The sequence below is a fragment of the Buteo buteo genome, chromosome 11, assembly GCF_964188355.1.
Source record: "Buteo buteo chromosome 11, bButBut1.hap1.1, whole genome shotgun sequence".
In the NCBI taxonomy this organism is placed as follows: domain Eukaryota; kingdom Metazoa; phylum Chordata; class Aves; order Accipitriformes; family Accipitridae; genus Buteo; species Buteo buteo.
Window position 1 is genome coordinate 36,680,486 of NC_134181.1, and position 26,927 is coordinate 36,707,412.

General features: G+C 36.6%; 1 protein-coding gene across 3 annotated transcripts in view; it reads right to left on the reverse strand.

The window, feature by feature from the left end:
* Positions 1 to 5,060: 5,060 nt before the first annotated feature.
* The window catches only part of TANGO2 (transport and golgi organization 2 homolog), a 42,518-nt gene continuing 20,651 nt past the window's right edge, over positions 5,061 to 26,927 (reverse strand). The window contains exons 6-10 of one of the 3 annotated variants that reach the window (XR_012652328.1): positions 19,063 to 19,133; positions 16,702 to 16,855; positions 13,115 to 13,219; positions 8,862 to 11,348; positions 5,061 to 8,092 (exon numbers count right to left, since the gene is read on the reverse strand). Coding sequence is in view for 1 of the 3 variants with exons in the window: in XM_075041532.1 (XP_074897633.1) it covers positions 11,228 to 11,348; positions 13,115 to 13,219; positions 16,702 to 16,855; positions 19,063 to 19,133 (451 nt within the window). In the remaining 2 variants the exon portion in view is untranslated. Of the gene's footprint in view, positions 8,093 to 8,175; positions 11,349 to 13,114; positions 13,220 to 14,260; positions 14,313 to 16,701; positions 16,856 to 19,062; positions 19,134 to 26,927 lie in introns of those variants that run through there. The other 2 variants (XR_012652329.1, XM_075041532.1) reach the window with 2 other exon arrangements.

Genomic DNA, 26,927 nt, shown 5'->3' on the forward strand with positions numbered 1-26,927 from the left:
TGCTGAAGGCTTTTCCTCCCTACACTAGCTAGCTAAAAAAAAACCCAAACACAAAACCCAAAAAACCAAAACACAAGCCACTTTTCCCTGCAAACACTGCCTTGTATCTTTAAGCAGCACAACTACAGCATTACCCCTTTAGAACTGATTTACTTAAAAAGGGCAAATCAAACTAGGACCATCTTTCATGCCATATGTACCAAGCAGTTCACAGAATAAGCCTGAAATCTGATTGTTTACACACAATTCCTAAATAATTGTAGAAAACATCTTACACAATTCAGGTAAAATTACTTCTAAAGGGTTAATGAACATTTGCTGTTCTAATTTGTCCTGATACTTTATAATTTGCTTCCTTCCCTGAAACAGAGAAGTATAGTACCTTTTATTGATACACTTAAATTACAGGGTTGCCTCTTTTGTCCTTCACTGTAACACTGATTGAAATCAACATCAGACAAATTATCATAATATATCAGTATAATAACATTTAACTGATAAATGTTTTTGTTTGCTTCCATATGCAGTTTCAGAACATTTTTCTAGTATTTCACTCATCTCATGTCTTTGAGATCCCCAAACACTGTTATGAAAGATAACTAATATTTTAATAATATTTTAAAATATTTTGAAGACTGCTGTTAGGCCTTTCATATTTGTGTTTGTCTGACTGGACCAACGTATCTAATGATATGGTGGCAATTCATATGGACATAACATCATGGTACTGTATCAATACATGATAAGGTTACTGAAATTGGTTTAAATCTTTGCAAGCTGCCCTCAAAAACTGAAAGCAGTTTCTAATTTTTAATTCCTCATAACACGCTTCTGCATTCAAGCCATTACTTTAGAGTGGTTTTTAAATTATGACTGCTTTTATTAATGTTAAACCACTTCAGAATGCATATTTAATAAATATCCATGGTTTGCAAAACTGCCACTTACATCACACTTCAACCTTCAAAGCTGAGGAAAAAATCTCATGATTAAGTACAGAATTTGAGTGGATGTTGCCATTTGCTGTAAAGTAGCTGTGTCACATCACCTCATAAATTGCTAACATTGTGACAGAAGATTGTCCCTTTCAAAGGGTATATGAAAATGGAGGTATCATGACTCATTTGTATCCAGTTTATGTGACTGTGTAACTGAAGTATTGCACAGAGTATTGCACTCTTCAGAACATATATTAAATTTTTTGTGTGTACATAAACAGCAACATTTCAGTTAGGATCAGAAGCACAAACAGATTTGTGTGTAAAATCTGAAGAATTAAAGTGCCTGCAGTGCTTTGAAAGTGAAAAAATAACCAGTATGTTAGTTTTCCCATTGTATATCTGTTTTCAGAATCATAATACTATGACTTAAAGCAAGGATGCAACACCTGATTCTTTGAGACACTGACACTGCAGGGAAATACACTACTAACTTTTTATAAACAAAATCATAACAATCCAGTAGCAAAACAGTAGTTTCATCAAAACAATGTTAAAATTATTGACAAATTTTTAATCCAGAAGGCCTATGTGACCTCTGGAGAATTAAATCTGATTGATCTGCTATGTTTGACAAGGTGCAAATTCACCTGAAAATTTTGATGACCTAGACTTCTGATGAAAGACTTGTCAAACACGCACAAAAATCTGATCTTCCACCCAGACTTCTAATTCAAAAGTATGCAGGTCCACCTGCATAGTACAGTAAGGATTTACAATAGTATGATGAACTATCATTGTCATCTACAAAAAAATCAGTTCCTAATGACAAGGAGATTTTCATATACAAGATACAGGAAGGCTGGACAGAAACAATTGCTGTGAACACAAAATACAGAAAACAGGCCTGTAAGGAAAACCACTACAAGCTTCCTAATAAAGCTAACAGGCTGCATTCATCAGAATGAAAATTAGGTGGAGCCAGCGTCTTTTTCATATTCTTAGTTACAATGTCAGTAACTGCAGCCCATACTGTGCTGTTCCAACAGTGAAAGCTACTGGAAGACAAATTTTGCACAGCCCACATTATTTCAGCAACTTTTTTTTTTTGTTACTGGTAAACTGGTATTTGCTTGCATCATATATTTTTGTCTCTCACTTTTTGCTGAAATCTGCTTTCCTCAACCTAACCTCTCTGTCAGTCATCACCTGACAGCCATGGAAAGATGTCAAAAGGACCCCAGGAGCAAGCTCAGATCAGCCCTCTAATGTCAAGAGAGGTGGCTGATTGCTGTGGAAGATAATCAAAGTAGATGCATCCTTTGGCTCAGTGGTACCAGGGAATTACTAATCTCGCACTTGGCATCCATGCAGATTTAAGGCAAACTGAACTGTATTGTCCACAGAAGCACATCTAACATCTGTTTTTTTCTGCTGGAGAAACTTCAGCCAATGGGTTACTTCTCTGAAGCTTCAGATTGCTGTTAGCATTTTGTCCAATAAGGCAGGCACTTTTCTAAAGGCATTACTTGAAGTTGGATATGTTGACTAAGAGGTCAAGTAAAAAGTAACAACTCCTCCCTGTTATAGCCCACAAGTCAGTTTCTGTTCCAGGTTTTCCTCCCACCTGAATTACCTCTATCATATATAAAGTATTTTATATATGGAATGTTCTTGTGATAAATGCATCTGGATGCAACAGTGGAGATCTGAATTCCTGCCTGCTATACACTTTGAGTGACCTTGCCAAGTCACTCTAACAATGAAATCTCCTACCACTTTGGTGGAAAATTTACAAGGTAGATGCAGCTGCAGTTTAAATACAGGACATGTGCAATGGCAAGGCTCTTTCCCTCTCATCTATCCTGGAACACGCATACTGTTCCATGCAATTCTAACCAGCAGGAAGAGAGCAATTAACTCCACATTCAATAACCTGCCTTTGACCAATTTGGTTTAATTAATGTTTTCTGTTTTGTTTTTTTAAAAAGATATTCCAAATTTGGATTAAAAAAAATGCCTATTTTTAAGTAACTAGGTGACCTTCACATTAGCATCTGGACTGCACAAGTCACTTGTAAGTAACATTCTCTGCAATTGCCAGTTGGACCTGGATTGGTGCTATTGTATAATGACCAAGGCTGCCCTTGCTTGTTCTTGATACATAGAACAAACTTGTTCCTATGGCTGAAAATCCTGCATTCTTAAATGCACTCCATTTATCTATGGAAATATTAGAAGAAAAAATTAAACAACATCCATGTGGGACAGAATAGCAGTCTTCATACTTTGCTTTCTATAGGCCCTTTCATCCAAATAGCTCAGAGCACTCTTCTAGAATAGATAATATTTATCTGCTATTTGTAAAGATAATCTTATGCACAAAAGAAAACAAAATCCTCTCAGCCAGCCTTGTGGCTGCTTTCACATCATGCATCTCTACCATACGCTACTGTTCAGTTGTTAAACTAACCCTGCAAGTCAATCTTTGTTTCTTTTCAAGAGCAGTAGTAGTACTCCATTGACAACTAGTACTTCAAACAGTCTGGCTTCTCCCAAACTTCTCCAGCCAGTGACTTCTGTTGAGTGGCAGTTTTTCTTGTGAGTCATTATACATCATGATGTTTTAAATTCAACCTTGTGATAACAAAGTGTACTTTGTTGTTCCATAGGACTGCTGTGAACTACAGTTAAGCAACTGTTGCTCCAATTCTTTAGCTTGGTCTACTATATATACTGCTGGTGGCACACAGACATTAATCAGGAGCACAGTCTTTGGCTGCCAAGAATCCAGGTGTAGTTGCACTTACATGAGCAAAACCATAAATGTCAGTACCTTTGTTTTCCCCAACAGAGGCAGAGTAAGTTATGCTTCTGAAAGCACAACTCTGCTGGTATGGCTGTTTTTTATACAACTGCCATTCTGGGATTGCTTTGCCAGTCTAAACACATGCGTATTATACCAAGAGAGTACTCAGACTTGACTGGCACAATATATTGCTAAAGAAAACAGAAAAATTTGCAACTGCCATACTGCAAGGATACCAATGCAACACACATCTATCACATGTTACATCTATAAGTAAAACAGACCAACATAAGGAGATTTATACAGCAAAACAATTGGTGCCGAGTACTTAATCTCCATGCTATGTGCATTTCAGACAGTTTTGCTTCAGGCTAAATCTATTACCTGTTGGAGTACACTTAGTGCATTCCTGAAGCACATCTACCAGTTCCATTCCGTCTGAAAACAGTCTAGGCCCTGTGATCTGAGGTTGCCCTGAAATGTGAGCCAAAGCACAGTAAATAGGGACTATCAGAAAAATCATGTAAGGGTACTCACTACTAATCAAACTAAGGTACTAATGTAGACCTACCTGTCATTGACAGGACAGTTAATTCCTCACTAAATGCCAGCCATTCAAGTAAGACATGACAAACAGGAGCTGTATAAAAGCATTTGACTAAGACCTTGGCTCTATAGTTATTTCCAGTAGCTATTCACAGCAGAGCTAGTACATGGAGAGAAAAAAACACCACCACCCTAGCTTTCTCATTTACCTTTGTCTTGGAAGAGCACATTCAACGAGAAGCAAAAGCCTCAATTATTGAATACTAATTATAATGTTGTACCACAAGACGACACACTACTGGCTCCCCATATTCTCCAGTTTATTATTTAATCTATCTTAATTAATGTCTGAGGAGTGATGTGGTTTCCTCCACTGAACAGAAGCAATCAATGTGTTTACACAATCTGGAAAGTTACTGACCAAAGTTGGCTCTGTGCCCATAAGGGCTGGCATGTCAGACGAGATATCCATTGAAAACACTTCCTCTGTCACCAGAGGCAAGCTTGTAAAGCACCTTATTGCATCAGTAGGTGCTGTCATTCTCAGAGGCCACAAAAAAACCTCATAAAATAGTTTCATAAAACCAGCTCAGTTCCAGAACATTTTACTGAGAATATTTAAGCATGTAATGATTATCAAGAATGTACTGAAGTCCCATTAATTCAGAGCAAGTTAAATGAGGACTAAATAGGCTTCTCAGTGCTCGCATAAAGGCCAGCTTATACACTTGTTTAAATTCTTATTATTACATAATGATTGCAGAGTCCAAACACACAGTAGCATCATAACATTTCATATTAATTTTAATAGATAAAAATGTATTCTGCATAAATTATTTTCATAACAGTTATTTCTATGCTATTCAAAATAATTTAAAGTTCAAATCCTATACCTATGTAACAATCACAGCTTCAATGGAAGGTTTATTATCTGTATGCAGGCAAGTTCTGATTAGGGGTTTTAGGTTCGGTGTGGGTTTTTTGTTTTGTTTTAAATCAAAAGAATACATCACTGAATGCCATTTCCAGCTCAAACACTTGAAGAGAGAGATCAGGACTTCATATGCATTTTTATAATGTTTTAGGAAAAATCAAGGTTTTGCCTGTTGACACAAATACTTAATAATGCAAATATTACAGTTTTAATGAGTAATGTGATAATTCAAGCTATATTTAGTAAAGACACAAAGAAAGAAAACAAGATAAATCACACATTGAGATGAAATGAAATGCATGCTGAAAAAGGTACCATTTTAGCAAAGATATTCAGAATATGGAGGTTATTTTGTTTTACTCACCTGTTAAACCTAATGCCTTCATTGAAGTCACTATCAAGTATTCTTCAACTCTGCAGTCCTGCTTGCTGTTTATTTTACCTTTGTGTTGCAACCACTTCTAAAAACATACACTCTCTAGCAATACATTACAGAACTCTCTATGTAGAGTGACCTTTTTGGCATGGTTGAATGCAAGTTATATTAGAACAGGTACTCCATTCTGATGATGATTCTTAATTCTCTGCCAAATCCTTTGTAAATATATTTTTATATATGTAAATATATATTTTAGATATAATTTATAAATCTATAATATATTTATAGCTATATATATAAAACAGTAGCTTAGTCAGGCCACGCAAAACTTCATGTTTAGAATAAAGGTCTCAACAGAGTGCTAGTAAATATTCCTGATGTAGCCTACATATCTTAAAGCTATACTGTCCATCTTTGTCTACTTGTAAAATAGCCACTCCTTTTCCATTTGAGCTTTTGCAGATAATCTTCAGAACATCTTTCAAGGTAACGGATTTTCTTCATTATATTTGTTCTCTACTAAATTAAGTATGGCCTTCTCCTCCACTTTGTTTCTCCAATTTCTGATCTGTTTTTAGTTTGCATTTGTTTTTCTCTGTTTATCTTTCTAGTACAAAGAGACAAGAATTTAATGTGAATCAGCAGAGAAATTGTTTTTTTCTTATTCATGTTGTATATGACTTAGATAGTAATCCTTGTCCATCCTACTTAAAAGTTTACATTAATTATTATTTTTCTCCATCATATATGATCCTAAGTTCAGTCCTTATGTCTTCGGTTTTAAGAGATACAGTAAATTTAAGTACTTTAATCTGATAGAAACTGAATGAAAAAGCACTAAGTTCTTGATACAGGCTGTTCCAGAGATATATAGTTACTTTATATATTCATTTTAGATATTCAACATTTTCTTCACTCTGTTCACCTTAACTTACATTTCACAGCATGAGTCATACTGATGGGTTATATAATTCTCACAGTTTATTCTATTGCCTTTCCAGTTGATTACAAATACAGATTCTATTTTCACCAAGTCAAGACCATTTCCTAAATCCTCAGAGGCTATCAACAAGATTTCTCTGCAGAAAATTAATCAGGTGAAGAACGTTAGCAATGTTCTATTACATGAATCTGAATGATATAAAACTAATTCCTAGTAGCTAATATTCCATATAAATATGGAAGCTTGCTAAGCCACCAATGTGCATGATTTAAGTTCTTCAAGGTAAATTTGAAATGTAAGATGTTTTAATTATTGCCTTATTACTGCTTAGTATTTCATTGACTCATTTTGTAATTACTTATTTCCTTATGATATTATGAAAAGCGTGTTCCAAATCTTATAAATATTTTGTCTTAATATTTAGTTTGGTATATTTCATTTGTAACAACAAAATCAGTTAAGCTTTGAACATACTAAGGACCTCCTAAGGACCAACTCATTCTCTGGTCTGTTAAGAGTATATTTATTAAAGCTACTGTTAACAGGGAGACAAGACAATTACATCTTGACCATAATGTCCAGGTATGGCAGAACATTAAGGTAGTCTCAACTCAGTATAACAAGAGAGTCTCAGGTCTGCCCAGGATCCAGAGTTTTTCCACAGTGAACCTGGATTCTTGCCCTTCAGTAGCATTTAGTGAGGCTCTGGCTTTTCACTAAGGAAACGGGTTTGCTCTTTCCTTCCTATTACCTGTACTGTATCTCTGCTGCGATTTATCCAAATTTTTTTTTTTTTGGGGGGGGGGAAGCGGGGAGGGAACCCGAGCCCCTCAAAGTACTTTTAACATATTTATCACTACAATAATTTTCACGGTCCCTCATAATTAATAACTGCTCTTGCCACAAACATTTGATGCAACCACCTAGTTTCAAGACCAGTAATCCAGACCAAATTTATCTTGTTGCATAGGCAAGAATTGGCAGTGACAACTTTAGAGGCTTGTGAGTTAAGAAAGCTTTTCTTTTTGCAGATTTTGGGAATTCCCCTAGATTCCATTTAGGTTGCCACCTTAACAATGACAATACCAGTTGCTTGTCTTGTCTAAGTGACTGTCAGTCTGAAAAGGTCACTGCTTGTAAAGCTAAAGCTAGCTCTGAGACTGCTCCACCACTTTACAGGCAAGAATATGCCAGTCCCTCTTCCTTTAAGGGCTTGCTTGGCACATCCAGGTATTAAGATTTGAAGGATCCACTCCAGTCTGCAAGGGAGAAGGCAGATTCCAAGTACCATGAGGTCATGCAGGAAGAATGACGCTCCAGACATTGTTTCAGACATTCAGTGTTTGAGAACCTTTGTGTTTTCTACCTGATCTTACTGTGCTTGGAGTGGAGTCCAGGCAGGGCTAGTAACAAGAGGATATTTGCTTTTGGGAGGGGAGGTGGTGGGCACATAGTAGTTGTCAGAAGTTGGAGAGTATTTCACAGAATTGATTACTGTGACACTTGGTCTGGAAACATTCCAGTCAATACATTGTTTACTAACCTGGAAAACAAAGCAAAATGCCCCAAACCTGATTATTAGCTTTAAAGAAATATTTTCCAATTTCTTACCTAGATAAGACAAGTATCACCATGCAACAGCATAGAATAAAAAAAAAAAAACAACAAAAAAACCAACAAACAAAACCCAAAAACCCACAACACCAAAAAACCCCAAAACAAAAACAAAACCCCAGAAAAATACAGCAGTCTTAAAAAGGAATTAAGTACCAGAAATAGACTTGACTTAAAGCTCTTTCATTGTTAATACCTCATGAAAGATTTTACTTCATCTTACCACACAAAGTTACAGGCAAATTAACATAAACATATGTGCAAAAATGCACAATCTATTAATGTTGACAAAGACTGGTTACCAGATTGACTTTATTCTGATTCTAGGTTTTGAACACACATGTAAACAACAATTATGAAACAATTTTAAGCAAAAAAATATAACTGAGTTTTTACAGATATTTTAAAATTTCTTCTGCTACCATTTTGATAGAAAAGACAGGAACCAGAAATTTCTTGCAAATTTATGACTTTGAAAAGATGTTATATATAAGCAAATTTAGTAAAATACTGTGCAATAGATTTCCATATACTTTTTTCCTTTATATCCTTTAAAACTAATATTTAAAAATCCCCTTTTATTCTTAAAAATACTTTTGTAAAAATAAAATACTTGAACTTTAGCTACAGTTTACTTTTTCCAGTGGATTCATTACAACTCTAATTTGCATACAGTAAATTAGGCACTTCATGAATACCTGATCATTTCTATGGACAAGCACCATTTGCTGATATCTGCACTGCAGTCCTGATCCTGTTTCCACTGAAGCCAGTGACAGAACTCTCATAAGCTTCAAAAGAAGTTAAAAAAGCTCACTTTATTAACTATTCTGACATAATAAAAAATAACATCAGAGATTTTAGTTATTTACTGTTTATTGTAATTGTCAGAAAAAGCAAGTCCCAGATCTGGAATTTTGATTCAAGCAAAGCAAAATACATCATTATCATCTGTTTTTACATCTAACCTCTGACTTACTTTTCTTTTGCCTGGATATAAAAAGTAAGAATAAGTTTTCATTGTTACAGAACTACTATAAAAACTAAGGTTTATAAATGCTTTTAGCATGAAACAGCATGCAGCCATTTTGATTGCCAATTAGGTAATGTCTTCAAAGAGAATGTGTTGTTCAACTACACACTGATGATTTTTTTTCTTAAGATATAAAAAAAGTCTGCTATGCAAACTCTCAGTAAGAGCAAGCCATCAAAGCAGAGTTTTTTTTTAAAATATGCATTTGTCAAATTAAAATTTAAGACCGCTATGGCTATTTCTTTGCATCTAAAAATAACAATAACATTTTTTACTCATACAAATACATGATTTAAACAGTCATCAAAAAAGGACTAACCGTTTCCTACAGCTCAGAAGGACGGTCTGGAAGTCTCCAAGTTTGAAACCATGTACAACCCAACAAGACTGTATTGATCTTCTTGCAATCAAAGTGGTCAAAAAGTCATTTATATAGTACTGAATCAACAACCTGTGACTAGTCATGCAAGCAGTCCTGGTATCTAGAAGCTATTTGAATATGCAAATACAAAGGAAGTAATTGACTAAATGCTGCTTCAGCATCTCCTGGCAATTACAAATCTGGGAATAGCCTTTCACAATACTTCACCTCAATGGCAAGTCTAATTTACTGCTGCCTCCATTACAGACACACACACACACACACACGTGAGAATGCTCAAACACACAAACTTGAGTACAGAAGAATAGTTGCACATCTTTGTAAAGAATATCAGAAATCTTGCTACTTTGTAATAATTAATTAATAATCAGAGGCTTGTAAAAAGAATAACATTCAGCATATATAGAAAAAATAGCAGCGATCCATTACTAACTTCATATTCAGCATTCAAAATAAGTGAAAACAGAACACCAATAGCAGCAAAATAACTTAGGGTTTTAGGAGATTCTAGCTAACATCAAGATCCTTTATCACCTATACTGGCACTGAATAATTGAAAAAAGCATGCATTTAAATAGCTTTTTAATTCACAGGTGTTAGAACATTCAAAGTGCATCTTCATACCCAACTTTTTCAGCGATAAGACCACAATAATGTCACCTTGCAACAAATAGCTATTTTTACTAAAAAAAAAAAGAAAAAAAGAAAATCTATGAGCAGTCACTCTGGGCTTTAATATATTATACCAATAAAGAAATGAAGCCAAGATTGGACATGTAGAAACCAGCTGATATGTGTAAACTTTATATTCAGCTTCTCTTTGCAAACAGATACCTGTACCTTACCTGCCTGCTGGGGAAGAAAAGAAGAAAACCAATATTGCTAATTAGACTATCAGGAAACAGGATGTCACAATATAAATAATTTTATTCCGGTCAAAGATAAGCAAATCTGCTCCCATGATTTTTTTCAGTAATACCAAACAGACACTAAACTACATTTCCTACCTACTCTCAGATCAAGTTTTAAAAATAAGACGTATTGCTGTACTATCTGTAGGAAAACAAATGTAAAGAATGCCCCCTGCTTTGCCCTCCCCAGGCAGAACATTGTACCATGGCACTGCTAAAAAGTTTAAATGTTATTAAAGCACTTAATGCTACAAAGATAACATACATTCATATGACACACATTAGCATCAGCTATACAATCTTAAAAGCATATGTTGAAGGGAAAGCAAAGTGTGGTAAAACCTTCAGATAGAACAATAAAAGCAGCAAATATTTCCCCCCCTCAGAACTGAAAACATGTTTAAGAGTCTACTAAAACATCTTTAAGAAGAAAAAAAAAAAAACCACCACCCACAAAAAAGCAATGACTGTTTTGGGCAAAGATGACCTTGCCCTGGAGGCAGGGTGATATTTAAAAAATTATTTCTGATTATAAGTTCCTACTTAATGTAAAAACAGTTTTCTTCTTTTGGTTTTATCCAAAGGATTTGTGAGCCTGATAGGGTATGCTACCAGTTTATTTAAACTTTTGCTTTCCTTGCTATTTTTAGCTTGTGGAGGCTGGCACAAAACATTTACTAGAGCTTAATGGCTTGTTCTCTCATTGCTATTATTACAAACCATTCGAATGGAAAGTTGTTAAGCGTGCAGTTTGAATTCATAGGTGCTTGTTTTCCACTGGTTGACATCTGCATTGATCATGTTGCGCTCTGTGAAAGTAACCCGTCCTTCTGAATCAATGAGAATGACCGTGTTAGTCCTGAAACAACATAAGGGCAGAAGGTTAAGCCTTGTGTCTGTTATATAAATTTGCAGGGTCCCATCCCTCACCCCCAAAGATTTTAGCTCATTTTTTTTTCTTGACCACATCATCACCACACTAGCAGGGCAGAAATCATCCTGGCAAGTTCAACTGGGCATTTTCAGTCCCTTCTTCTGTCACTCCACTGCTCTGATTCCCTGATGCACTCGCAGCAGCTGACACACAAAGCTGCTCATTTACAAAGAGTACGATAAAGGTTATACTTTTTTTAGTGCCAAGCGTTCCATTCAGAAGTAGCATAAAACCAAGTTTTTCTTCACAGCCTACACTTACCCTGATGGGTTATTCATATCAATAGTAGTCTTTCATGCTTTCCTTTCAAATCAATTGTCCATTAAGATTCAAACATAGTTAATTATTATCATAGGACACTGATACACAATCACAGAAAAACTTCTCTCCCTAGAAACCTTCCAAAGAGGAAATTTGTTTTCATGAAAACCAGACTCCATTCATGCATCTATGCCACTTTGCCATGTGTAAGCTGTCATTTCTCTATGGACACTGCAGTAGCCTGCCAGAGAAAGATCACTGACATGGTGGGCTTCCCCAAGTCACTTCACAGTTGTTCACTCATATAAAAAAAGTGCTTAATTTCCTCAGAAGAATATCGTGAGGCATAATTAACAATCTCTATTCACTAAGCCATATTGCTAAGGGAAAGATAAGCGTGAGTGTACAATTCTAGTAGCAGGGAAGACTTTAAATACAGTGTTAATTCACCAGTAAGAGGTCAGTATTTCTACTGAGTTATCCCTGTTTCCTTTGAAATAGCTGGCCTGCAACCTGTGAAGCAAGGGGAGGAAGATGCTTCTTTACTATTTTAAGTCTTCATTATCCCATATTTAAAATGTTCTTTGAATACATTTTATAGAGATACTCAGCTTTTGTAGTGGTTTCTTTCTCAGAATACCAACTTAAAATACTTAGAAGTGAGTGCTCTCTGCTCATCAATTTACATCTCTACAGTGTAAATGCTATGGCTGACCATGCCAGAGACCAATCCGACAAAATCATTAGCACACTTTTAGAGTAGGAATTCCCTACCAGCAGCAACAGGGTTCACCTACAATTTTGTCCCATTGAGGATTAAATGCAAGATGCATTGCATTATTCTATTTTTCTTACAGCTTTGGTAAAACAGTCTGAGCAGAAAGTGAGAATATCTCAGTAAAAACAGCAGCATCAGTTAGGGGAAAGTGGAAATACATGTTCTTTTGAACAAGAGTAATAGGTTTTTAATGTATGAAAATGGCAGCTATGTATTAGCTATGCAGATGACATATTCTTGCTCTTGGAAGAGAAATGTGTTCTGCAGTTCCGCAGATATAGAAGATAATTGTGTTTTTCTGCTAAAAACATGCTTTCAAAGCTTTTCATGTTTTGATAAGATCAAAATTAGAGGTGGTCAGATCTGCTGCTACAGTGGAGAACCAGAACTGTATTATCTTGTCTTGGACAAACTGAAAATATGTCACATTCCCCACCAAATACAAATTACAATGTTTGCTTAAAATGCTCATCAGTAGCAAATCTAAGACACCAGAATACTGAGCAAGGAAATACTTCACTGAATTACACTTGATTAATATCTGAACAAATTTAAAGCAATCACTATAGAATTAAAACTTATAGCAGCATAATTTTGATTTGAGATATGCTTTGATCCGGTACACATCTATTTCTGACTATGATTTTTTTACCTTGTTCCATAACCTGGGCAACGAACACATACGGCTGCATACTTGTTCAATATAGGACGTATATAATCCTTCCCTTGGTCTTCAATTGCAGGGTCTGGTAATTGACTGAAAAAAAGTAGTAACATAATAAAAAAAAGTGATAGAATTCTCCAATATTAACACATTCATCCCTCTTGAACGAAGCTGTGTTGACCAAGTGGTTGATAAATAACAATCACTTTTCAAAAAAGTACAAGAGTGTGAGTTGTGTTCAAAACTAAAGTATGAGGAAAATCAAAGATAAAACAGCTTGTAAGCTCTTTCCCAAAGAGATTCTTTCAAGCTCTTGAACTTTTGTCTCACTTTAAGAAATATTTTTCATATCTTGACAAGTTTTTCACTTTTCTTATTATTCTTTGTCTATCTTTCTGTATTTTAGTTTTAATTAAAACATTAATGATCAAGTAATTTGAGGCACATCACATAAACCAGCATTTTTCCAGTTAGACTTTAGGAGTTCTTTTTGTATTAAAGACAGACCTCTCTGCTTCCTTCAATCTTATTTGGAATACCTGGAAAATACCTGGGACAATCCTTCAAATAAAATTTGTGAAGATGCAGCAGAAGACAAGGTAAGCTTACATGCAAATTTCTCGGTATATTTTCCTATCACAGCTTGAAAGATATTTAGAAGCTTAATTTTATTATAAAGCATATCAAGCTCCATTTACTGTAATTAAACAAGAACCTGCATCCCACAGAAGAGATGCTAAGGTCACAAAGGTTACTGCAGCAACCTTACATCCCTGGCTTTCCATTCACGTCACCAGAACATATTCTCAAATGCTAGCCGCAAGTACAGCTTCCTATTTCAGTAATTAAAGATTCCAATTTTATTTATCAAAATCCAATTTAACTATTATTATAGCAGGTTTCTGTGTTTGATTTTTAAGCTTCTTCCATCTTCAAGAAATAACGCCATTTCTACCTCCTAGCACAGACACAGTTGTACCTATTAAATAACAATAATAATTCAGCAGCCTATCAGCTGTACAGTGAATGTTGGGGAAGAGGGCAGAACAAAACAGACTGATGAATTCAACCCCATTTTCAGAGCTCATCCTGATCTGTAGATGAGACTGTGCAATTTATTATACTGTAACTGACCTTTACATCTAACTGGGATCATTTTCTTTGTTGTTGTGGTGGAGAAGAGGACCTGTGGGTGTTTCAGGGAGAAGCAAGATTAGGTGCAATTCTAGTGTAAACAGAGCAACTAAGCTCTTCTGACTCCTGTATTGGGCATATGGCTGGAGCATATCACAATATAACAGAGAAGGCACATAGCAGGGCACTTCAGCCCGTGAGAGCCGTCAGCTTCTATCTCACACTCCACCACTGGCAGTTCTTTGTATGCTCTGCACAACTGGCTGCTATCCAGCTTAATAACCCCAAGCACTTTTAAGGAGACTGGAAGGAGTTGCAGTACATCCTTGAGATCACAGTCAAAGGCAGGGCTGAAGCAGAAGAGGGGCTAAAGGACAAAAAACCTGTATCCAGCAGGAAAGAAGGGAATTCTAAGAGTAAACCAACCATTGTACCCACTTAATTCCTGTAACACACACACAAAGTGATCATAAAGTAATATGTAATAAGATATTTTAAGAAAGTTCAGAGCTAGTGCATATCCATGTGTTCATATTTATTATGAAAAGATCATTTATTCTTGAAGCATGCTTTGGAAAGATTACAGACTTAGTTTTCAATATTGCTTTTTGTAAGTAAACATTTCCATTTTATAGTCAGATGACTTCAGATGAGATCATACTGAATTACTGAACGTTAAGGGAAGATCATTTGGACTGTATTGTATCTTATACTTTACCTTTTGCTAGTAAAAGACAAAGGTTTAACAATTTTTTTTACAAAATCACTTGATCTTCTTTCAGATGAAAAAAGTAATTAAGACAGGTTAGTAGACTTCTCAATTACTACTCATTGCTCAGATGTCTGAGTTATTGTGTAAACATTTATTTTGAACCACTGAAAAATGCCACAAGCATGAATGTTGGCATTAAAATTTCCTTTACTTCTAAAGATCTAGGTTATGGGCTGAGGTTTACTGTGTAGCCAGCAGTGAGTGAGTGCAGGAACCTTATTTAGATACTCAAACTCATCTGTTGGGAACTTCCTTGACCAAAGGCCTACAGCTGAACTGTGCAAATACTCCCCTTTTCTCCTTCCCCCATTTAGCCTAAACCAATTGCACTTTTGAGGAAGGCGGCTGGTTCGACTGAAAATAGCTTGCTTCTCTACCCTCTGTCTACACTCTGGGTAGGAACACAGAGTAGCTGGCAGCTACTAACACAAACCTGCTCATGGGGTATCTGGACAGAGGGATCTGGACAGGCTGGATCGATGGGCCAAGGCCAACTGTATGAGGTTCAATGAGGCCAAGTGCCGGGTCCTGCACTTGGGTCACAACAACCCCATGCAGCACTACAGGCTTGGGGAAGAGCAGCTGAAAAGCTGCCCAGCAGGAGACCTGGGGGTGCTGGTTGACAGCCAGCTGAATATGAGCCAGCAGCTTGCCCAGGAGGCCAAGGCGGCCAACGGCATCCTGGCCTGCATCAGAAATAGCATGGCCAGCAGGAGCAGGGAGGTGATTGTCCCCCTGTACTGGGCACTGGTGAGGACGCACCTCGAGTACTGCGTTCAGTTTTAGGCCACTCACTACAAGACAGACGTTGAGTTGCTGGAGTGTGTCCAGAGAAGGGCAACCAAGTTGGTGAGGGGCCTGCAGCACAAGTCTTATGAGGAGCAGCTGAGGGAACTGGGGTTGTTTAGTCTGGAGAAAAGGAGGCTGAGGGGACACCTTATTGCTCTCTACAACTACCTGAAAGGAGGTTGTAGTGAGGTGGATGCTGGTCTCTTCTGTCAGGTGGCTAGAGATAGGATGAGAGGAAATGGCCTCAAGTTGCGGCAAGGGAGATTTAGGTTGGATATTAGGAAAAATGTCTTTACTGAGAGGGTTGTCAGACATTGGAATAGGCTGCCCAGGGAAGTGGTTGAGTCACCATTCCTGGAGGTATTCAAAAAGTGCATAGACAAGGCACTTCAGGACATGGTTTAGTGGACATGGTTGATGGTTGGATTTGATGATCTTAAAGGTTTTTTCCAACCTAAATGATTCTATTCTATGATTCTATGTAAACAAGTGCTTACTCTGTGTGTAGTAAGAAACTGAACCTTACCTTACAGTGAGCATCCACAAAGCTTACAGCAAGCAACTTACACATCCCTTGTCTTGCACTCATTACCCTTACTTAGAGAAGTGCAATCTTTAAACGAAAAGGGCACAGAGAAATCAGCGTACAGTCTATGAGTACTAAGACTACAGTAATAATGTCTACTGTGTCTTGCTTAAAAATCAATATTGTTGAAAGTCAGCCTCTGTGGCGAGAAAGAACACTCCTTTTGCCCTTCATTACCCACCTTTAGTCAATTAATGTAAGGCTAAAGTTTCTTTTATGTCAAAATAGTTTCTGTATGCAATTTTCAAACTGTCATATCAAATTCTGAGTAAACTCTGGCTATCATTTTCTTACGGCTCTTGATTATTCATCACTGTAAGAAGCTCCTGCACCAAGTCTTCTTTGGTAAGGTCTTGACTTCTCTTGACCACTTCTGTGAAAAGCTGCTTCCCATACTGAAGTTTCTTCCACGGTGTATCCAACAAAGAATTACTCAATCCATATATTCCTAGACACACACACAAAAAAAACCACCAAAAAACAACCAAACAGCCCAAACAACTTATTAAGCTCTGGAGCAAAGAAAGTTAATTTATGTACTATGCAAAAAATAACTTCATAATTACCTTATCCCACATAGTCTGAGGGACAAAACCAAACGTTATCAGCAAGTTCATCATGATTATCTTATAATTTGCTTATTCATCCTATTGCTAGCTTTCATTTTGCTTCAAAAGTGAGATCATTAAATTATGTATCAAAGATGTATATCATGTGACAAAATAAATACAACACCCCTTCAGATAGTAAGATTCTCCTAGGTGTGTAACTCATAATAAAATAATGCAACCATTTCTCAACAACCAACTCTTCTAGACCAGTATTTCTGACTGTTTTATTGGAGGGGGGGGAAGCCCACAAAACCACCACACAACCACAAAAAAAACCCCAAAACACCCACTGCAGAGCATCATCCCTTTAAGTTTACTAAAGTTAGCTAAATTTGAGGTTTTCAGCACTGTCATTAACACAATGTACACTGTGGTGTGAAATCAGGTGAAATATCAAAGCCTTTTTTTTCCTCTAGAACACAACACTAATAGAAACATTAGGGTATTACATAACCTAAGCACAAAATAGCTCCTAATCATAACATTGAGTTTATTTCTGTAAAGCAACTTTAACCCTTCAAGCTTTACATGTCATAAAATTAATGAAGTCTGTAATAAGGAGATTATGTGATAAGTTTTAGATTGAAAAGTAATAACAATCAACTGTTTACAGACCAGTCCCTGTGGACCACTTCTAGCTGCATAGTATCTACATACTTACTAAATAATTTTGGGGGGACGAAGGGGTGGCAGAATCAGTTTAAGTGGAAAGAGTATTCTGATTTGCAATTGTCATTACAGATTTCACAACGTTTAATACAATTTAAGTGATTCCCCAGCTAATCTTTATCTGCAGGTAAGCTATAAAACACATGTCCCATTCCTAAACAGGAGACTAGAGCAGGCATGCAGCTTACACTAAGCTGTGCGTAAGCACTGTTCTGTGCTAATATTCAGTACCTTGTTTCAGTTTCACTCTAATCCGTATTTACAGCAGTTACTTTTAACATCTGGTTTGCTTAACTATGAAGATAGTACCACAAAATAACATCATTTTTGCAGTCTAGTCTTTTCCAGTTTAGCTATATTAATCATAATTTATGTTTGCCTCTGATTTTACTCTTGAAAAACCACTGCAAAGCAACCTTTGATGACAAGAAGGAGCTTTCTCTGTAGAGGCACCCTATATTTCTCACCACAGTCCAAACAAGTAAGCACAAAGATTTCCAAAGCTTGTCTCTGCCTAAAGGCAGCCACACACAGAGAAAAGGAATTTACTGTTGAAGCATGGAGACCAGAACTCTTTGCTACAGTCTGAAGATACCTAAAATTTGTGATTCAGTTCCTCATTACAAGTGGCCAGATTTTTTTTTTTAAATGTTTGTATTAAAACATGTTTTGTGCTTGTAGCTGTACAAAATCTAACAGCTGTTTTCTAAGGATTTATGCTGTAATTGCTACAATAACTATTTGCTGACTGGCAGCATTAACCTAAGCAGGCAAAATAAGCCACTGTCATTAACTGTTATCAACCAGCTACACTGCTCAGAGCCTTCTATGTGTCCTTGTCCATTTAAATTGGCTTTTTGGTGATGAATTCTGGAGTATTGTTCTGTGTAGTTGGCTAGCAAAGGACTAGATTTTAAAAACTGTAAATCAATCCACCTAATAAGACAGATAATTTTAATTTTTTTTTTTTAAAGCCAACTCTGTCCCTAGGTGGGCACAGTCACACTATGCTCTTAACACTGCTGGGTAAGGAGAGTTAGGGTCAAATCCACAACCTTTTGAAAATTCCATTCCTCAAGACAGACTTCTGTCCTTCAGTCGTAGTTAGCTAAGGGGCATCCCACTAATTGCCATGCAGGCGGGTATACTGACATGGATAGAAGCTTTTAATGAACTACTGATTCTTCACTGAAATTTATTAGTAAATCCTTAAATGAATTTGAGGACATTTTTTGTTTTTTTTTTTAATGAATGCAAAGAAAAAGTTAGTGAAGACAATGCTTAAATAGCTAAATTACTAAAGCAATACAGCTACATTCTGACTCCTTTAAAATAACAAAAAGTTAATATTCAGACCTTTCTGATGAAAACCTACCAGGATTTAGGAAAACAGGTTCTGGTTCTCCTTTGTTTCCATAGTAGCAAATTACATCTCCTTTGGTGGTACTGAAAAATATAAACAAGAATTTCTCCTTGAAAAACCATCAACTTCTATATTTGATTATGCTCTAATTTCATGCAATCTTCAAACACATCAAGATGTTTCTCCCACTGTTACTACTATGATACCAGAGCCCAGAGATTAACTGATGAGTTATATTACTCTCTTCCTCTCAAAATATCGTATTAGCTGTACCACTATCACATAGTACCATTATAATTTTTAAACGTAACTGTAATAGAATTCAGTAAAAACCCAGAACTGCTGCATGAAAGTAGCCAGGCTTAATGACAAAAATCTGTGCAGTTTTGAATAACTGGAGATTTAGTTACCTGGGGGAAAGGGGCATGTCAAAACAAAAGCACAGTCCATCACAGCAAGTAACATTTTCCCATACTTTCTTTTGAACCACTACTGCATTCTAAGAGGCTGACTACTGTGGGACATTTTATCTGGCAGAAGTAAATTTTTTAGGCCCACTTACAGCAATGTTGTAGGGCATAGTTGGATCCTTTAAGTGACACATACGCATTTTCAGGCTGTTTTCAGAGAGTTGTAGTTACTGTTTGTAAGTCCTCTCTTGCACACAGTTTAGCAGGAAGGTTCTCATATAATGTTCAACAACAGCTTCCAACTTTGCAAGTAACTCTCACTTGGCAAAGGCAATATCAGCATATCCAAACAGCATAGATTTTTAAGTAGTTGTTCTGATATTGACAACACTAAAACCAAATCAAGTGATAAGGAAAAACAAACAACTAAGGTCATCAGTAAGCCTTGTGTGTCTTGTGGGAAATAGAGGGTGGGGGATGGATTGCCATTATATGGCTCACTCTCAGCAACCCTCAATCCCATCAGCTGACATGAAATAGTGATTCCTCAGACTGCTACCAGTTGGTGGCTTTTGGTGGTGGTTTTTTTTGTTTGTTTTTGTTTGGGGTGGTGGTTGGTTTTTTGTTTTGGTTTTTTAAATTTGCCAGGACACAGCCATGAGGTCATATAATTCTGTACTTCCCTGTAGTGATTTCCTTGTTCACAGTGGAAGAGTAAAGAGTATTATTGCAGTTACCAACAAATACATTCCGACTGTAGTTCAGCTTTTAATTTGTCCCTCAAGCTCTAGCTCCTTACACAGCAGGCAAGACTTTTTGAATTTAAAAAAACTCAAACACACACAAAGTTTGCAGTTAAGATTGAATTTGGATTGAGTAGCATAAAACATAATACAGTAGAGAAGCCATTTTCAGCTCCTCATTTTTTCCTAGGATGAAAAGACATATCTGTGCCTTGATGCAAATAACAGTATATAGAATGCAATCTCATTAATGATGTACTGGAAGTTAAATTGCTCTGCATAAGTTAGCACCTGCTACTCAAATCTTAGTAATGAGCAAAGCAGTCTTGATTTAGCTGTTTATATTCTTCTTAAAAGGCCATTCTGAAAGATATTCTATAGCATCCTTTGCAAAACAGCCAAATGAAGAGGGAAATAGTAACTTATTAATTATACACGTCCGAAGAGGCAAGAGGAAGAATATAAAAAACACGTAAAGCAAAAATAAAACTGCCATTCCTCCTCTGTGCACTATTCTTCCTCCTCCTAAACCCACAAGACTTTCCTAGTACCTTACAAAAAGATGTCCAAGTTTTTCGGCATAGTTAGAAGAGAGTAATTATAGCAGATGGTATTTGTGTATTGTTCCTTGTGTTGTTAAATAAGCTCTCAGTTATTCAATTTACAATTTATCTACTGTTAAAAGAAATGTGGCATTTTTTGAACTTTCCTCTAGCGGCTTAAGAGACATTTATTTTCCTTATCCTTGTTTTTCTTTTCAACATTAAAATCCTTGTTCAAATTTACCTTATGCTCAACTCAAGACTCCTCACTGAACACCCCAACTCTCCACAGACAACTGCCCACATCAGGATTGTGACAACTAGCATACTTCAGTTTCAGCAGGCCACTGAATATTGATCACTCTGTTCCTGTTTTGGCCCTAATTCTTATACACTGAAGATTTTTACTAGTCTCTGCTAGAGTTCTCATGTGAATGTATTACTTGTGATTTAGTAAAAATATTCTTATCCATCAACAGGGAAGAAAAAAAAAAAAGTATATTAGTGAAAAGGCCATTTGTTTCTTTAGTCTGTTTGGAGTATTTGCATTGGGAATACCTAGCTAGTCCATACCAAAAGCTGCTGAAACAAAGCAGAAGGAAAACACAAGATGCAACCAGAATTTTCCTTCCTTAATTTCTTGAGATGCAAATTTCTGTTCCACTACCACAGATTAAACTGTGTATGTGACCCATTTATGGAATCTGTTATAACAGTTGTACTTTCTTAATCAGAGACAAAAGGGGTTTTAAAATTATTATTTTTAAACACACTAAGGTAGAGAAATACAGCATCTTCAATGAATATGAGAAAGTGCTGCTGCAAAGCACAGGTGGAAGAAGAAAAATAATTCTATTAGCAGCAGCCTGAACTTCCCTTCTATTTCTTGAGACTCCTTCAGGTACAAACAAGTTCTGAATTAAAAGTTACACAGAAAAAAAAAGTATAGTTTTTTCATGAGCAGGTAAACACAGCAATCAAAACAACAGCTGTTTTCACCAGACACATAAGCTTATTCAATAAAGAAAATGTTAAGTATTAGAAATAAATTATTGGAAGAGGGAAGAAAACCTCTAATGAAATATTCACCTATTATGCCGGTTCAGCAAACTTTTTTGCCAGTATACTTGTCTGCAGAAATATTTGGATGAGAAAAAAATGAGCAAAAGGTGTATTTCCTGAAACAATTTTTGTAGTCGTGCCATATATAGTGAGAAGTCCGACTCTTTTTCCTATTACTAGCTCCCTCAGTTAATTTACCAAGATATTTTGCTTTTAAGCTAGATGGATAGTATTAAAGTTTTCTAAAATTTCAAATATAAAACTCCCATACATTCTTCCCTTACCTGGATTCTGCCTGGTCTTCAAGGAGACAGGAAAAACTTTAGATAGCCAGAGAAGTTTAGCCATACTTTATTTGGCTGCAAATACTAAGCTATATATCTGAAATGCCTGGGACCTTACAGGAGTGAAAAAAGAATGGAGTTCAAAGGGTCAACAGACATTCTATGAGATCTGGGTGTACGAGTTCACTTATTCAAAAACCAAAGCCTCTGAAAAACAGGATGATAGTCAACTTCCTCAAAGCATGTTATGGTCCTTGCAAAGCCTTACATAAATAAAGTCTAGACCCAGGCTGAAAACTGAACAGAAGTTATACTTGAAGTTCTCAAGTCCTTGTTTATTAATGTTTGGTTAGGACCAAGTGGCCATTTTAGAAATGTCAGGTTTTTCCTCTTCTCAGCATTCTTTATATTTTCTTTACAGCTAGTTAATGGTTCACATAAAGCGATGTTAACATGTATGATGCGTGTCTAACCCAGCTGGGGTTAGACACCTTCCTACAAGCCTGGTTCCAAACAGTACATTTAGAGTTGGCACATGGTTGGTACTAATACTAGAAAGAATTCCTTGGCAGCTAAAAAAGGAGAGCATTGAGCTGAGCTGTCATTAATAGACCAGTCTGACTTCTTGGTCCCAGTCACATGCTAGGATACAAGAAGTCATATACTTGTAAGAGTACACTGGCACACTGCATTTTCCATGAAGAGGGGCATGGAAAAAGCAACACACAAGTAAAGTATTTTAGGTCACCTAAAGTTACTGAATTGGTGTGTTTCATGGAGCAAACTATTTATAAATAAAATCCAGCTGGAATTAATACAATACAGACAACAACTAAGCACAGGAAGAACAAATAAACCAAAGTTAAAAAACAGGAAAAAAAGTTGTCTGCTAATGGCCTATTTTAACATTAGCACTAGAGTAATTAAAAAAGCTACAGTGGCAATTATAATACATGCTTGTAATATATTTAAGCAAATAAAGCAACATCATTAAGGTCATTCTAGTCTTTTTTTTCCAGTTAAGACACCAGCATTTACACAAACTATTTTACTGGTGCATTAAATACTCTCTTTTCAAATTGTCAAACCTGTATCTACTTTAGAAGGTCTATGAAGAGAAAAGATCAGGGCAATTGTTACCACCTGAGCTCTCAAAAGACAGAGTTTTAGATGGAAAGGTAGACAAATGGCCCAAGCAAGCCCTTGAACACAGCTGTAAGACAAGTCCTGTCATAAACGAGACTGCATGCTGAGTAAGTAGGCACTGCTGACTTCCTTTAGCAATGGCTTTTTATAGGAAAGAATATTGTCACCTAGCATGTGTTCTGAGATTCTCATGACTGACAAATTCAGTAACAAGATCCCCTGAAGTTCAACAAAAAGATGGGGAATACATACAAACTGCAGGGTCACTAATTCAGGACATCTGTGTCGTATTGTTTTTACATGCCACACTCCCCTGGATGCGCATTTTTTATTACCCTTACCTCCACTGCAACAATGCTGCTGTCTTCTGTCAAAACAAGACTAAAGTCTTCCAAAAGACTTCGGAAATGGGGATACTTCCAAAATTTAGTTCACTGGGCCAGTCAGCTACTCTTATCATTTGGCTCTGCCTACTGTCTTCCTACTGTTTACAGATACTCAGTACTGATGAACATCCAGGCAAAAGCCAAGAGGGGGGGAAAAAAAAAAAAGAACCCCCCCCCCCCAAAAAACCAAACCAAAAAACCAAATCACTATAAGCTTGATCACAGCAATAGCCTCAAAATCCTGGCCTGGACTCAGATTCTCTTCCTTCCCAGCTTTACAAGTATAGATAACAATTTCACTGGAGAAGTAATAAAGGCATAATTATAAATGATGACAATAGGACCCAGTAGACTTTTTTTTTTAAATCCCAGTCATAGATGACAGCAGAAAGAGAAGAAACTATAACTACATAAAAATTATGCTCTTAGATACATCATTCCATCAAAAACTGTAAACAATAATAAATGTTCTAGGAAATATTCTAGGCAGCATAATCTCAGGAGTAATAGGTGCTTCAAAGCCATGCAGAGTTTGCCACAATTACTTCTTAATGCTGATGAAATATAAGCAATATCCTTCTGCACCCCTGCCCTGCTTCAACTTCAAGGTGGCTCCAAGTCACATTCAACAAAAAATACAGACAGAAGAGAGAAAAAATAATGAGGCCATAAAGCTCCAGAGGGTGTGGTTATCACCAAGTGATCATTCCCCTGGGCACTGAGTTCTAATCTTCTAACAGGGTCAATATTTTACCAACAAGGACATTGGATTGTCTTATGAATAACACGTGCATGTATTTTTTGTCAAGGGGAAAAAGATGAAACTGGCAGCTTGAAATGCTGAAAAGTAGTTTCAACTGAGTAGTACAGTTCACAGTTTAATTTCCTTTTGTTCAATTTTCACGAGCTAATCAGAAAACTCTTTCTGTTCTGAAGCTAAAAACAAACAAGAAAACACAAACCCACCAACTATAAAGCCCAAACATTTTTGTACATATGCCACCTAGCATCAGATAAAATGGTGAAAAGAATACTGCTGGACACTCACAGCATACAAAGTCTGCTTTAAAGCACTACTCTGATTTTGTTGTCAGTGTCTAAACATTTCTTTGGTGTTGTCCTATTTTTTTGAGTCAGGCAGAAGCTGACACCAGAGGGAAGAGATAAAATAAAAAAGTTTTTCAGAAGCTTTTTTCCTCCTCTTGACATTGGACTGTCCATCTCATTCAACTTGCAAATGACTGAGGATCTACACAGAAATATTTCAAAGGTGGTAGTACAGAACACATTAGAGAAGCACCTGGACACCTTATTTTCATGAGGAAGTCACAAGGAGCAAGACAGATGTACTCTGCCGAAGGTGGTATTAGGACAGACATTGCATGAGAAGAAATGTAACTGAGCTTACAGAGCAATCATGACGACTTGCCCATCTACATTCTTTCCACACCAGCAGTCTGACCCTATCTCACTTTTCACTGGAAAGGCACCTAAGTCTAATCTCTGGAGAGCAATCAAATCCTGCCCACCTAGCCTTGTCTTGATAACCATACTGAATGAGACAGCCCATGTTTCTAAAACCTGGTCACACTGTGCAGATGTTTTAATCTTGAGGCCCTACACTATCAACAGTTCAGTTAAGTCTTCTCCCAAACATCTTTTCTTCAGTTTGCTTTTTTTTTTACCTCATCAATGATGTTGCTACATAACTAACAAGCTGTAGATTTCCATATTAAAATACATATATATACACAGTATATATTTATATATAAAAACACTTTTAAACATGTATTTTATTTTATATATTTGTGTATCTATTCCCCTCCCCTCACACACATTCCAACCCCACCGTTTTGGGGATCTGCAGCTTCAACTGGAACTCAGTCCTATCTATCAAGGATAATACCTATTATTAGCCAAACTTCACTCTTCAGATCAGAACGTGAAGAATACATTCTAGTACATAATCTCCATTTTCAATACATTACCAAATTAGTTAATGCAGGTGATGGTATAGTTTACTACATTTCCCCTAGAGGCACTGAAAACTGCCTGTCACAGGGGAGACTAGAAAAGCTCACACAAAAGGACTTTTTCTGCAGCTCCCTCCAGCTGTCTTGTTTTGTAAGGGACAATTCATCTATTCCTCATGGAGAAAGTGATTCACTCCTATTACACAGGGTTCTTATTGCACATGAACAATATGGGCTCTAACTGACAAGCTGTCAGAGACTCTAAACTTCCTGGGAGAGTGACAAGAAGCTGCCCCTTCAGTTTGTCCTTCAGGGCAGTCTGTATTAACCACTTGGCAGTATGGAACACAAGTGAGATGCTACCACAGCAGCCCTAACACAAGTCTGAGATACCCAAGAAAGTTTGAGCAACTGTAGCAACTAGATTTGTTGGACATAAACACAGGTTTCCCCAACGCAGAAATGCTGTCCCGATCATCAGCAAAAGCAGCTCACTATTACTTCAGATACTATCACAAAGGGAGAAAGAAGGAAAACTACTATTAATCTTAAGCGGCTATTTTCTTAGAGACCAGTCCAGCCTCTGATAACCTTGCTCTGATCTGATCAGACCTACTGATAGTCAAAATTGGAGTAGCAGCAATACTGCCTTCTTAGAAGCTAGTTTTACAGCCCCACAAGACTTCAAATAGACACTGTTTGCCATATGCCATACGTTCAACGTAAAAGTACATTTCGCATAATGGGGTAAGTATTCATGACTCATACTCAGCAGATACAGCAAGATGATAAATTGAAAATATTAGAAAACTTGAAGTACTAAGTATTTTTTCCAATACAATATTCTTATTTAAAAGAAGAATAGTGTTTAAATTGACAGCATGAAATGCCACAGAGCAAATAGATACACTAAAAGTGTCAAAACCCATGCATGTTTAAAACAAGTCACACAAAGCTGTGGAAATAAATGAGATTTTACAACCCATCTGGTGGTTTCCAGCTCTCCCTTCTCACATTATGACACCTGTATCATCTAGCATAGTGTCATCGTAATAATACAGAGAGAAGATAAAAATTTCTTTTCCTGAAATGTGTACCTGAAAACTCAAACACTGTAAATGTCTCTAAATGTGCTGCTTAGTCAGCAGTATGATGTGCTCAGATATACCCCTCCCCAACAGTGCTTCATTTACACTTTCCATTTGAGTTTCCTCCCCATTTCACACTACTCTAACAGAGCCAATCACTATTTGTTACACAGCAGAAGAACATGTTAAGAATAGCCTTCAATCTTTATGTTGAACAGTAACATGGCCCAACAAAATAGCATC